Here is a 15517-nt window from a genome sequence, read left to right as displayed (position 1 = left end):
GATTAATCAAGAATATAAAATGTCCTTGTTTAGCTGTCAGTTAACAACTTACTTATAATATTACTAATGATTTGGAAAATGCTGTAATTTAGGTTGAGAATCTATCTTGAGGTGAAATGGCATACTATTACTTTCAGTTTAAAATTGAGCACAGCTCGTGTGTAAAGGTAAGTTAGAATTTGGCTTTAAAAACAAATCTTTCTTTATATTGAGACATTTATTTGGCTGTTCCTATTGTCTTTGATTTCTTAAATCATACACAGCTTTCTAACCTGTTTTGTTCATCTTCTTTACTTGTTATAGCAAAAATTTCATAGGTTGTATTTGTAAATCTATTTCCAGCATTCTGAGGGACTTTACCTATCCAGGAATACTCTGGTCCAAGGCTGCTTATATTTCATTGTTTCAAGATGTGCCCAGCATGGGGGAAGTGCTCATTGCAAGGTATCCAGTCGGTCACTTAGGGCAGTTCAAGCATCACTGGAGGATTTCAAAGGTTACAGATAATTAGCAAGTACTGAGTGTGGGAGACTGTCAAGAATCAAAGCAAACTCCATCTTGGCAGTGCTGTAGTTAGCTGTATTGCCAGGAGACTGAACAATATGTTCCATTTAGGGGAATTGGAGGGGTCAAGAGCAGCCGCATGGCTGGGAAGCATTAAAAGTCTGAGATGTTCTAGGAATTCGAAGGTAACTAAGTGTTGGGAGTCGGGACCGAAGAACTCCTGGAATGCTGAGAAAATTGACTCTGGGGACAAGTTATGATCGCCTTGGGTTATGCCTGTGAATAGTGCATTTGAGAAAGTGGGGATTGGAAAAACATTTGACCAATATTTTCTTGATGCACCAGTAAGATTGAAGTGTGTGTTGTATAAGACTGAAGATGTTCTGAAGTAGGGTCACTGGATTTGAAATGTTAACTCCGTTTTCTGTCCATAGATGCTGCCAGATCTGTTAAAGTTTTTGCAGCAATTTCTGTTTTTGATATTATAGGAGAGTTGGTTGAATCAGTTGGTGAAAGAGACAGCTATTAAGGGATGCATTATATTTCAGAAAGTATAAGTGTCCTTGCGTATTGCACTTAGATTCCTGAAGGTATTAGTGATGCACAACAAATGGAAAGTTTTGTTGCGGTGGAAGAGGAGGGCTTGTAGGGTTCAATGAGGTTGTGGAATTCAAGGGGAGGCATGGCAAAGAAGAAACAAAATGATGGGGAGAGAAAGAACTTGCATTACATTGCATCTTCCTTTTTCGAAGAATACCAATGCATTTCATAGTCAATTAATTACTTTTGAATTGGAGCTAATTTGTAATGATATTGTTTTGATACCAGTCCATCTGTGTGATTGACAATTGAGAATATTGTGATCAACCGTGATTTCCCCACATGTATGAATAGCCTGCAAACACCACTGAGCCTAATCTCACCACAATTGACAGACACTTAGTTTCCAGTATGACTGCTGATATCAGTTAGCAAATCAGCAGATTTTAAATGATATTTAACCTGGGTTTAAGGGCCAAGGTTGAATTTGAGACAGTATAGTTATCTATGTGGCTGACAGTATATTTGTCCATTAAGCTAATGGAGCAGTACATGAAATGATCTCCTATGTTTGTCTAAAGCACTGCAGTCTTGCAAGATATCTACTTTTTTTTGCCAGAGGGTAGTGTTGTTTCTCCATGCTACGTATTATAAATATAAACAAGGAGTGTTGTGAGGTGGTGAGTGTGGAAATTGTTTTTTTTGGCTTTTTCATGTCTAATAGCTCGCCTAGAATGGTTAGTAGCTGCTTTGTCAGATTTGGTGTGATTGTTGAAATGTGTTTGTTAAAGTTAGTTTTTTGCTATAATTTTCTTGTCACATTGCTTATCTGGAAACACTATCATGTGATTCCAGATTGGATGAAGTTTGTCATTGTTGCAGTAACATAAAGCTGTGATATTTGGACCTCCTTGCATCGGGTACTTTACAAATTGAAAACAGGCTCCTTCCTAGTCTTGATATTAAACAAAAAAATTAATAATAGAAAAATCAGTGTAGTATAATTTCTAGTATTTTGTTCTCATTCTTCCACGAAGATGCTCCTTCATAATATACTGAGCCCTATTTTCTCCTAATGTTGTTGGTGTAGATTGTACATGTTAATATTCCTATGAAGTTCTTTTGGATGTTTTATATATTAACAGGCTAAATAAGTGCTATCATTCTGCTGAAAAATATTCTTTGTTCAATTTTTAGATATTGACATTTGAAACCAAAAATCCTGAAGAGCTAGCAGAACGCTTGCGAGCTGTGTGTGGAAACCAGAGTAATGCATATGCACGACTACTTGAATACCGTCTCAATGCACTTAGAGGCCTGTGGAATGCACAACGGCAGTTAGCACTTGAAGAGCAGCATGAACGTGAAAACTCCAGTGATGAAGAGACCATGTCCTTGCTCAAACGGCAAGGCTTGCTGCAACAACCAGAACAAGCACCATTTACTTCTCGCATGGGCCTCTTATTAGTGTTCCCTTTGATCCAGTCACAAAGTAAAACTGATCCTTCTCTCTGTAATATCACTGCTGAGGTACTCCTGAACTGCCTGAGAGATTGTCAACCTCTGAGCCTTACAAAAGAACCTGCTGACTGTCTGAATGGTCTGGAAGCCCTTCTCTGCTCCTGGTTAGAAGAATCACCTGCTTTGGGTCAATCAATTCCATGGAAACAGAAAGAAAATGCTGCAGCTGCATTGGTAGCTCTTGCCTGTGCAAGGTAAGAGCAATCTGGTATATTTCTGTCTAACTAGAAGTGTTCTTAAGATTACAATGTCTTCAGTAACATTACATTTCACAGAATAAAGATGACAGTGATCTGAAATAATATTTTGGTACATATTAATAAACAAATGCTACATGAGTGTTTGCTTAATGACCCTGATTGACAATATTCACAACTTCGATATTACATGGACCATATTATCTCTTTCTACACCTATCACAATTCACCAATAGGTGTAGTGATGTTATGAGTAGTGGTTGATGGGCTGCTTCTACCAAAAGACCACACGTGGTACGAGTTTTTTTAAAAATAAAACAAAATGCAGCAAGCAGTGTCACTTAGCACCTTAGGAAGGAAAGACAGGTAGGTAACACATCTAAAATCTCAGAATTTATCTTTTCTCTTTGCAGACTGTTATACATTATCTATTTCAGATTTTGAGCATTCGCAATATTACTTTTAATTTTGTATACACTGTTCTTTTTTGTGAACTACAATCAAGATTTTAGAATGAAGTTGTACCAAAAATAGCTTTGGATTCCATTTTTCAAATGCTCTAATTGGAAAATGCCTTGTCTGGAACTGAAAAAGCACCAAGTCACTTGGGACTTGTTCTTAGAGCACATTTGGATGTCTCCTACTCAAATATCTAATTTTGTTGCCAGGAGGTGAATACAGAAAACAACCAACAAAAGGAACAAATAACCACTTGGGGAAGGAGCTCTTTGCTCTTTACTCCAAATGCATGTCAGAGAGCAAAAACAAATTGGTTCCTAAAACCTTCCTGCTTCTGCATCAGTGTTTCTGCAGTCACCATGTTATCCAACAGAATTATATATTGAAATTGCTATTAAACTGTAATATTCTGCTACTGTACTACTTGATCAGAACCACATTGATTCATTAAAATGGTATCCTGTCTAACAGCACTCAAAAGAATAGTTGCTAAGTCTTTGCGAGTTTTGAGAAGATTTGTTGCAAAGTCTCTCTGAAAATGTTTCTTAACTGTATATTACTGGATTGCATTTCTCAGTTCTTTCCCTGAGGTGTATGGACTTAGAGCTGAAAGTAGATTTTGAGCAGTTCATTTTTTCCCCGTTGACTAAATTAATGAGAACTAGTCATGTATCTTAGAATTGAAGTTTGTGGCTGCAGTGGAGTCTTTGCCACATGAGTCTTTGCTGTCAAGGCCAACAACTAGCAGCTTGATATTATATAATAATTTGCTATCCCCACTGATGCTCTCCATCTGATGTTTCTTTCACACATCATAAATTATTGGTCATCTCGCTCACCACTAATGGAATAAGATTTAATTTTTTTCTTGCTTCCCTTTTGTATTTGAGTACAGTACCGGTCATTTGGTATTTTAAATGTTGACTAGCTTCATTCAGCCCTGGAATTTTCCTCATTCACCTTTCTCATTTATCCAAGGCAGTATTTGACCACCTATTACTATTGAATTTAGAGCAAATTTGCTCAAATTTGAACCTGTACTAGCTGTCTTAATGGTTTCTTTAACCAACAGTTAGTTGCTACAAAAGATAATCTCCACTCTCGTCTCTCTTAATAACTCGGTAGATACCTTCAGGCCCTAGGGACTTAACCATATGAATGTTCTTCAAGCGACCCAACACCACTTCATTCTTGATCTTAAAATGCCCTGGCATGTGCTCCACACTAATCTTTGTATCCTCCATGTCATTCTCTTGAGTGAATACTGGCTCAAAGTACTCATGTAGGCGGAGCGGGACCATTCGGCGCAACCATTTGGCACGGCCTGTTTGGCGCAGCCTATTTTGCCGTGGACCCATTTAGGTGCAGAACTATTTTGGTGCACATATACAGTAGTCATCAATGAAAATCAACATAATAGTATAATTATTATTAAATGGGGTAGTTTCCAGTAGTTTGTAGTTAATATTAAGATAACTAGTCATCAAAGAGAAACAACTGTAGAGGGAACTTTACAAGCAATTAACGAGTGCCTAGAATATTTTTCGGAATGATGCCTAACAACAGAGCGCTGAAGAAAATGGTTCATAGGACTAGGAAAGAAATTGCTGCTTACCCAGTAAATCCAAGAATCTTGTAATTCCAGATAACCTTAAAACATATTCTGTTAATTAATATAATAAAGAACAATTTTTACTAGCTGACAGCGGTAGCACCACCGGCAGAATTCTTATATTTGGTAGAAAAATTAATGCTGAGTTTCTGAAACAATAATAAGACCATAAGACATAGGAGTGGAAGTAAGGCCATTCGGCCCATCGAGTCTACTCCGCCATTCAATCATGGCTGATGCGCATTTCAGCTCCACTTACAATCAAAAAAGTTATATGTTCATGGAACATTCAAAATTTCCCCTCCTCTATTTTCATAGTTTCATAAGTATTTTCGGGGAAATACGTAAAGGTGTGTTCCCACTGTTGTATGCTTTACTCCCAAATAAGTTACAAACAACATATGATAAATTATTTAAAATGGTTCTGGGAATACAGCCTGAATGCCGCCCTGACATTATCAACTGTGACTTTGAACTTGTACATCTCGTAGCAGGGCACGATATTCTGTTAAAATTAAAGAGATTCAGGGAATTTGATTTTTTTTTAGAAACTTTGAGGAACCACGGTTAGGAGTGGACTAATCACAAACTAAATGCAGTTGATACACAAATAACTACAACCTACTGGAAACTACCCATTTAATAATTCTACTATTATGTTGATGACTACTGTATATCTGGCCAAAATAGTTCTCCGCCTAAATTGGGTCTGTGGCAAAATAGGCTGCACCAAAATGGCTGCGCCGAATGGTCCTAAATCCTCAATTAGGATCTCGTCCACATCCTCTGCCTCCAAACACAAGTTTCCCTCCTTTTTATCCTTGTAGTCCTATCATCTCCCTAGTTATCCTCTTGGTTTTAATGTATGTATAGAATGCCTTAGGAGTCTCTTTAATCCAACTTGCCCAGGTCATTTCATGGCCCCTTCTTGCTCTCCTAGTTCCCTGCTTAAGTTCTTTCCTGCTTTCTTTATGTTCCTCATGGGCCCTATATGATTTTAGCTTCCTAAACATTGCGTATCCTACTTTTTATCTTTTGACTAAATTCACAACCTCCCTCTTTATCCAAGGGTCTTAAAGCAATTTCCCCAAACCAAATGAGGTAGCAGATTCTGAATTTATTTATGAACAGAAATCATATATACAGGTGACTGCAGTAAAACGGCCTGAGCTTTTTAATGTCCATTCTACTCGACTGTCTTGTTACCAACAGCATGCTTGCGAACGTACTCTGGTTCTGCTACATGTGGGAACCCAAGTTTCAGCTAATTCCACGTTGCCTTTCTGTTGCATTTCATGTTAAAAGTTTGAATATATTCCTTACCTTTACAATGACTTGAATGTGCGATGAATATTCAAAATTGTTAAATTTGATTGCCAAGCTATTTTAGTCTCCACAGGAGTGTGATATTTGCAACTCCTGTTATTTCAAAGTTGACTAAATTAAAAAAGGTAAAGTTGTCATAGCCCTACCAGACCATAGGGTCCAGAGAGAGAGATGACTGGTGGTGATTTAACCTGAGGGTCACCATACCTCAGTGGGAGAGGTCAAAGAAGAGTGCTCTTCATGGAAACCTCAGTAAGTGTGGAAAAGTATGGAACCAAAGCCAAAACCACCATCTAGAAACTAGACATTGGTAAGAAGGTTGCAATTCTGCTGGCTGATCTAGATCATAGTCATCATCAGATTTGTGTTGACATAGAACATGATAAATTCTTATTCATACCCAAATTACTTCTACTTCTTATGCAGTGTCAATAAGATGAAATTTGTCAATTTCCCTGAATAGAGGGTTTTGCTGTGGAATTCAGGCTTACAAATGCTGAGGTCTTTGTCAGCACAATCCTGAGATTAGAGAACAAGATATTTTGTTGCTGTGTAATGCTATTTGAAGGTGGTGATCACTTAGAGTGCCACTAACTGCACCTCTGGCTTTGACAAATGATACAATGTTTCTGATGAAATCCATTTCCCATATGTCCATTTGAACCAGGGAAGGCAGCATTTGTTGTGAAATTTGAGCCCACTGAGTTCCTGAGCGGTTAGATGGTAATATTCCATTCTATCCTGCAATAGGAGCATTTCTTGCTTATTGCAATGTGCTTTTTAAAGTGGGATGCCAGGACAATTCAGAGAAATGGACAATAAAAGTCAAGGAATTAATGCAGTTGGAGAAGGAAATGGGCAGACTTTAGTTTAAAAGTTGAATGTTGAAGTGACTTGCATCTTCTGATGTGTTAGGTACAAGGATTTTGGGAATTCTGGAAGATTGAAACCAAAACTATTTCAGCAACTACTTCTGTTAAGACCTTACAATACAAGATGTCACAGTCTGTGGGATTTGTCAACTTTTGGTCCTTCAAATTTCCCCAATCTTTGTTTGTTTTCAGTTGCCTTTTCTCTTGCTATAATCTTAATCTCTGGTTCCACTCTGTATCTGACAAAAAAAAGCTTCTGTCTTTGTTTAATGTTTCTGCTACCCTTTATTTCCCATTAGAATTTCTTCTGTCTCTGTTTCTAAGGACCTTTACTTTTGCTGATCTCTTCCCAAATTTTGTGCTTGTAGAAGTACTTGATCTCTGTTTCTGATTATTGCTAATTTACTCACATTCTGTTTTCTTATCACTAAAATCATCAGTGAACATTCCTACAGCTGATGTTATGTTGGAATGTAAGTTGTCGACATAAAAAGCAGCTCAAGATATTTCAGCTAAGGTCATTTCTTTGAGGTACTCTCCAACAACTTGAACCATCTTCCTTTGTGCAAAGTATGATTCCATTCAGCAGAGAACTTTCTTGATTCCTGTTTTCCAATCTGAGGAATAGTCCCTTATAATTAATTATAGGATTACTTTTGGTGAGTGCAGCTTTTTAGATTTATGACTTTTAAGTTATTTCCAATGTTGTAATTGGCAGAGGCCTCTAAACACTTCCCACAACTGTGTTCTTGTCCTTTGTCATTGCTTAGCTGCCTGCACACTGATTTCAGATCATGATTTTCTAGGCTAAGATCCTTTTTCATTATGTTATTTATCTTTTGTAGGCAATTGTGTCATCAGCCACAATTTTGTATCCTTTCGGGGTGGGGATGGGGGTAAGTGGAATTGTCTGCTGGTCTATACCAAAGTTCTCAGCAATTCCTTCAACCGGATTGTCCCTTCAAATTTATTTATTTTCAGTTGTGATCCGGTGGATTCTGCCATACTGTTTAAGTGGCTGGGTTCCACAGTACTGGCTGCATTGATCATAAGGAGGGCATTAAAATGTTCTGATTCCTTCAGTAAGATTCCTGCTGTATTGTCTTTAAAAATTAGTTTACACTTTTTTAATGAGTACTTTAGGAGTGGTGACATGTTTTAAGGGCATGTCAATGAATCAAATGTCCCTTTTCGCTCTCTCGCTCTCTTTCTTTCTTTCACTCACTCACTCACACACATGCGCGCACATGCACTCTCTTTCACGCACACAGTCGCGCACTCTCTCTCGCACACGCAGTCACATACTCTCTCACTCACATGCGCGCACTCACATGCACAAAGAACTGTGCTTATTGAGCGTTTGTAGAACCTGCTGATTTCATCATTTAGTGCTAGGAGATTGATTCAGTCAGTATGTTGCATTCTTTTTGGTGGCAGATCAGGTTTAATTTAGATAAGTGTAAGTTGCTGCATTTTACAAGGGCAAGTAAGGCAGGACTTGTACACTTAATGGTTAAGTCCAAGCAAGTGATGCTGAACAAAGACATCTTGTAGTGCAGGAGTCGCAGGTCGACAAGATAATGAAGAAGGTATTTGGTATGTTCGTCTTTATTGGTCAGTGCATTAAGTATTGGAGTTGGGAGATTATCTTGTGGCTGGACAGGACATTGGTTTTGCCACGTTTGGAATACTGCATTCAATTATGATCTCCCTGCCATAGGAAGATGTCGTGAAACTTGAAAGGGTTCAGAAAATAGTGACAAGGATGATGGGCTTATGCCCGAAATGTCAATTCTCCTGCTCCTCAGATGCTGCCTGACCTGCTGTGCTTTTCCAGCACCACTCTCTTGACTCTGATCTCCAGCATCTGCACTCCTCACTTTGTCATAATTACAAATATGTTGTCGGGGTTGGAGAGTTTGAGCTACAGGGAGAGGTTGAATAGGCTGGGGCAGTTTTCCCTGGAGTGTTGGATGCTGAGGGGTGACCTTGTAGAGGTTTATAAAATCACAAGGGGCATGGTTAGGGTAAATAGACAAGGTTTTGTCCCCGGGGTGTAGGAGTCCAAAGCTTTGGGGCATAGATTTAGGGTGAGAGCAGAAAGATTGAAAAGAAACCTATGGGGCAACTTTTTCACACAGTGTGGACTAAGCGGCCAGAGGAAGTTGGGGAAGGCTGGTACAATTACAACATTTTAAAAGGCATCTGGATGGGTACATGAATAGGAAGGGTATGAGGGCTATGGGCAAGCGTTGTGAGATACTTTGCTTTGAAAGAAGAGTATTGAGTTCAAAAGCTAGGAATTAAACATTTACAAATAGCTCTAATAATGGGAGTTCATTTCCTGGCCAATCAGCACCCTTGTCTTGTGTAGTATAGAGCTTCATTTTCCTTTGAGTTGGTACTCTTCTAGAGTGTCCTGATGAGTGCAAGATGAAATGCTGCGAAATGTCTTTTTTCAGCATGATTCATCAAATAATACACCAGACAGTTTTTATTGGTTCAAATTATGTGAACTAATCAGTGCGCTTGTCCAGCTTGAAGTGATGACATGCGCAGGACCTTCCAGTGTCATTATAACTGAATTATATCTTAAATGGGTAATTGCCTGTCTCCCTGTTACTCTGATAGGTAACTGTAAATTGAGCAAATAATCAGTGATTTTGTGGCTATTTGGCAATTTGTAATTTGTTTGTGTATGTATGAAGATAATTAACTATATCATTGTTGGGAGGAATTTCAGTTATAAATAATTTTTAGTTTCTAAGAGGTCCTTGAACTCCAGATGATTTTTTTTATTTTCGAAGAAGTGAAAATGCTGATCAGTGTGATTGTCTAACAGGCTTCATATTTTATGATTTGATTTTTGTCATCTAATCTCTAGAAGAGAGAACTTGAGATGAATGCCATTGTTATTTCTATTGCAGATTAGTTTCTAAAACATTTTTAAGATGTTTTGCCAGGTGAGAATGCTACCTTCAAGCCGTGCATTATTTTGACTTGAAAATATGCCTTGACTTTGTGTCATTGAGTCAGAATTGTGGATCAAATTCTATATTAAATAGCAGTGTGGTTAAGATACACCACATCGACTGCAGTGACAGATTTGAGAAGGTGGCTCACAAACACTTAGTCAAGGTCAATTAGGCATGGGAAAAATGCTGACTTGCTTTTTTAAAAATCTGACCTTCATGTTCCAAAAATAAAGAAAAGATGAGGGACAAGATTGAGTAAGGCATACAATGTCAACTTTTTTCTGTCTGTCACTCAGTCTGGAATATTTCATTTATCAGCCACAGGATCAAATTCCTTCTGTGCCTTAAACTGATATCTGCTCCCAATGAGTTACTGAAAAAGTTGAGATCATGCAACCCTCTGAGCCTGCTTCACCATTTAATAATATCACGGTTGACTTGATTATAACCTCAAGTCTGCATTACTGCTTACCTTTGATAGCCTTTCACTTCTGTGCTTAAAATGTATCTCCCTCTTCCCTGACAATATTTAAGGACTCAGTTTCACCATCTTTTTAGTGTTCCAAAGACTCAAGAGGGGAAAGAAATTAATCTCATCTTCATTTTAAATGGGTGATTCCTAATTTTTAAACCATGACCCCTAGCTCTAGTTTCTACATCCTTTCTACATCTCCCATTTCATGACCCATCAAGATCTTGTATGTTTCAATCAAGTCACCTCTCAATCTTCTAAACTCCTAACCTGTCCAACCTTTCTCAAAGGCATCCCAGTCATTCCAGATATTTTTCTGGTTAAACTTATCTGAATTGCTTCCCATGCATTTGCAATCTTCCTTAAATAAGGTGACCAATACTGTGCCCAGTACACCAGATGTGGTCTTAACAGTGTTGTGTATAATTGAAACATAACCACCCTCTTGTTGTATTTAAGACCTCTTGTTATAAATGGTAACACTCCATTAATGTTCTCATACTGTACCTGCATACAACTTTTTGTGATACATTCACTAAAACAGCCAGGTCCCCCTCATCTTAAGAGCTCTACAATTTCTCATACTTTTAAGAATTCTTATTGCCAAAATGGACAGTTTCACATTTTGCACATTATACCCCATTTGCCAAACCTTGGCCCACTCAACTCATCTACATCCCTTTGCAGCAGTCTCATGTTCTCTTCACAACTTACTTTCCTGCCTGTCTTTGTGCACTGGTAAATTTAGCAAAATCAGATCTTTCCCTAAGTTATTTTATACAAGTTGTAAACAGTTGAGGTCCCAGTACTGATTGCTATGGCACACTTCTTCTTACATTGTGCAAACCTGAAAAAAGACACATTTATGCCTGCTATCAGCTTTCTGTAAACCAGACAATCACCTTGGCGGTATTGTAACCCCTACTCTATGAACTTTTTGTTTTACAATTACTTGTGATGTGGAACTTTTTCAAATACTTTCTGGTGGTACTTCTGCTTCCTCTTATCCAGTTTGTGTTACCATCTCGGAGGCCTTGGGATTGGTCAAATACAATTTCCCTTTCACAATCTATGTTGACTCTGATTACCTTCAACTTATCTAAGTGTCTTAGTTTAACAGTAATGGGATTCTAATGTTTCTCTCTCTCAAACTTTAACATAACTGTCCTGTAGTTTTGGCTTTGGATTTCTCCTGTTTTGAATAAGGCAGTTAACATCCTCCTCCTTTCACTTCAGTCGGACTATGCTCAAGAGGTTTAGAAAGTTAAAATCAATGCATCAACTATTTTATTAGCTGCTACTTTTACGACTCTAACATGAAATCCATGGGACATGGGTGCTTGTCATTTTGCAGTTCAAGCCAATTAGTCAATAGCACTTGTCTAATTTTGCTGAGTTCTTCCCTCCCTTCTATTTTCCGGATATCACTGCATGTAGGTCAGTGTGTGAACACTGATAACCTTTTCTGTTAAATTATTATCTCATTTTCTTTTATTAATTTTCCAGCCTCACTTTCAAGAGGTTTGATGCTCACTTTATTTTTGCCATTGAAATTATTTATAAAAGCTGTTACTTGTCTCTCTCTCTTTATTTCTAGCTATCTTTCTCATGTAGTCTAATTTTTCCCTCAATTTTCATATTCTGTCCAATCTTCTGACCTGTTGCCTACCATTACATAATTGTATGCTATTTCTTTGTCTGACATTGTCTTTAATGTTTCTAGTTAACCATGAATGGTAGATTCATAATTGCAATTTTCTTGCCCTTTGGAATCTATTGTGTAGTCTGAACACTTCAGAATACCTTAAATATCTAACAGTACATTTCTATTGACCTATCTTTTAACCTAATTCGCTGATTCACTTTAGCGAACTCTGCTTTCAAGCCTTCATAATTCCATTGGCCTTGTTTCTTAGGTGGTTGGTTTCAATTTTTAGTAGATGTGTATATTATAGGTCAAACTTTATATGCATATGATGTACCATATTAACAACTGTCATTTTCTAATTTGAGCCAGGTCTATGATAACTAATGATGAAATATCTTGTACTGTGGTGTCTTTTTTTTGGTGGAACTGTGCCTACAAAGTTAGGTGGTCATGACTTGTTCTTTGTAAATGTAGTGAATTGATATATGGTTATCTGCTTTGAGACTGATTCAGTGAAGTCAAGGTATAAATTGTTGCTGATGTCTGTATTCTGGCTAATTCACTGTTAAATTATTCAAGTGATTTTATTGTCTAAAATCACTGGAATATAACAGTCTCGTCAAAGGGTTATTAATATATAATTCGGCAAAGAAATCTTATTTGTTTACCTGTTCATGTGATTTTTCAGTTTTTGTGTTTAAGATCAGTGACTACAATTTACTTCCCTTTCAGAGGCTCTCTGAAAACACTAATTCACACAGTGCACCTGTTACAGAAACAGACCGACCTGGGGTTTTTACCAGTTACAGACGTTCTACATCGGTAAGCACTGATTTGACGAAAGGAACATATTAAGTTGTAGTTAATGAACACTGTTCTTATTCTAAGCAGTTTTTGATATATTGTATGAAACTTATATGTGAACTTCATTTAATCTTAACTGGTATTGAAGGACATATATACCTATCTACATGCAACCTCAATTTAACATTATTTTCATCAGTGTCTGCGCTTTTTCTCTCTACTCCTGTGACTTCAATTGAATTGTGGTATCAGCAGTCCTCTGGTTTCTTGTTCAGGTTTAGTTTTATCATATGCTTGGTATCAGCTAGTCAGACATCACAACTTTGACCTTAATCTCCTGACTTTGAGATGCATATTTTATAGCAGAGGTGTTAGGGGTTATGATTAGATGAGTGAATCTTGTCACTCCGTGTTTCCCATTCACCAACCCAAGGACATTGGCACTAGTTCTAAAAGTGAAGTTAAAATTGCTGTTGTGGCTGAGATCAGCTACCTCTAAAGTGTGATTCTGTAACCTGCATGCACTTGTCCCTGATATCTGAAAGCAAACGGAAAAATACAACGCTTCATGCTTTTGAAAATATACTAATTTCTCCCCTTTTAAAAGGTTCCATAGACCTTTGAAAACTTATGGACATTTTCTGTTTGTGATCTTCAGCACTATTTCATGTGAATTATATGGAATTTGGTATTGTTACCAGTGGAATTGGTTACACCCAAGAGTGAAAGTAATTGATCTAATGACAATATCTCGTACTTCGTTTTGTCAAAATGTACCTATTCCGAAGTCCTGTAGCAAAGTTTGTATCAGCAGTTGAATTAATTTGAAACTGCAATATGCTGAAAATGTAATTCAAAGCAATGGATACTAGTTTTCACGTGACTAATTTCTTATACAAAAGCAAATCATGACCTGTAATGACAATGGAAATGAAACACGTGTGACTAGCTGTCTCTGCCAACACAATATACATTTGTTAATTAATGCTGGAGTCTGCATTACATTTCTAGATGTTTAGAATACAATAATTTTGTTTAGAGATAATCTCATGATTTTGGGCAAGAGTATTTCAAGAATCGTCCACAGGTGCTTTAACACTCAGCAAGTCTGATAGTATCCATGGAAAAACAAAGGCATTCAAAGCTAAAATTACTAAAAATACAGAAATTGAAATAAATCAAGAAATGGAGACTTATGACAAATATTGTATTCTTAATACTTTCAAGAATCAAACTAGATACAGAGTGCCAAGGACAACTGAGAAATATAGAGTATAAAAGTAAACAAACACTTTGAAATAGTAAAACGATAGTCAAAGGATGTCAGCAAAATCTGGAACAAATTGTTCAAATGAGGTAGAGGATATGACTGTAATAAATAATTTGGTAGCATTCTCTTTTGTGAAGATAAGCATAATGTTGTTGCAAAGAAGAATATCGTGGCATTGATCAATATAAAATTGAAGAAGTAGTATCATGTCTGTGTTGTTCAAACTTGAAAAATCACCTGTTTGAGAGGAGGCCATCTGAAGGAAGTGGGGGCCAAAATAGTGAAACTTTACCACAGTTTTTCAATCTTCAAGTATGGGAGTGAAAATGATGGATCCCCTACTTAAAATAGAAAAGGGATACATTTGTTAATTATCTTTAAAATTGATGATGAATGAACATTTTTAGGGCTGATGATCCAGGACAAAATTGTCACTTGGAAAAACATAGATTAATAAGTTACAGTCTGCACAGGTTTGTTGAAGATAAACTGTATTTGACAAACTGAACTCTCCTCCACCTCGCTCTCCTGGGCCTCGCTCTGCTTCCCTCGTCCCCTACCTCCACTTCACACTCTGCTCCTCTTCTCCATCTCACTCGCCTCACCCTCTTGCCCCACCCCGCTCACCTCACCCTCTTTCCCTCTTGCCCCACCTCGCTCGCCTCGCCCGCCTGCCCAAAGTTTTGCGACAGCTTATATTTATCTGCCACTTGCTGCTTATTCTGTTTGGCATGTAAGTGGTACTGTTTGGTAGCTTCACCAGATTTGGCACCTCATTTTTATCTCACCTGGTTGGACATGCTGTCTAAGGTCTTCGGCAGATTTCTGCAGTGCATTTTGTAATCGTACGCACTGCTACTTTTGTGTGCTAGCGCTGGAGCAAGTGAATATTTGTGGAAATGGATCCAATCAAGCAGGCTGCGTTTTCCTGGATGGTGTCTTGAGTGTTAGTAGAGCTGTACTCATCCAGGTAAGTATCTCCAGGGGAGTATTATCATGTGCCTGATGTGTGCCGTAAAGTTGTTAGACATGTTTTGGGGAGTCAGGAGGTTAGTTACTTGCTGCAGGTTTCCTGACTTCTGATGATCCTTGCCTGGCATTTGTGTGGCATGAGCATTTCTTGGCAGTCAGATTCAGAGATCCACAGCACAGGAAAAGGCAGTTCAACCCATCAAGTTTGAATCAGTTACAACAACAGACTTACTATTCTAATCCCATTTTCCAGGACTTGATTCATGTCTTATATGGTTTGGCATTGCATGCAGCCAAATACTGCTTAAATGTTATGAGAGTTTTGACTCTACTGCTCTTAAGCCC

General features: G+C 37.8%; 1 protein-coding gene across 4 annotated transcripts in view; it reads left to right on the top strand.

Moving 5' to 3' along the window:
- The window catches only part of hectd4 (HECT domain containing E3 ubiquitin protein ligase 4), a 295048-nt gene that overhangs the window by 29242 nt on the left and 250289 nt on the right, over positions 1-15517 (top strand). For all 4 annotated transcript variants that reach the window (XM_087999963.1, XM_087999965.1, XM_087999964.1 and 1 more), the window contains exons 2-3: positions 2242-2759; positions 12859-12948. In XM_087999963.1, the coding sequence (XP_087856089.1) occupies positions 2242-2759; positions 12859-12948 (608 nt within the window). The remainder of the gene's footprint in view (positions 1-2241; positions 2760-12858; positions 12949-15517) is intronic.

This window comes from Chiloscyllium plagiosum, unplaced genomic scaffold (genome assembly GCF_037043375.1).
Source record: "Chiloscyllium plagiosum isolate Xiang-an unplaced genomic scaffold, Cpla_swu_hap1 HiC_scaffold_24, whole genome shotgun sequence".
Classification (NCBI taxonomy): domain Eukaryota; kingdom Metazoa; phylum Chordata; class Chondrichthyes; order Orectolobiformes; family Hemiscylliidae; genus Chiloscyllium; species Chiloscyllium plagiosum.
The sequence above is the reverse complement of the archived record's forward strand: the minus strand, read 5'-3'. Positions and strand labels throughout refer to the sequence as shown.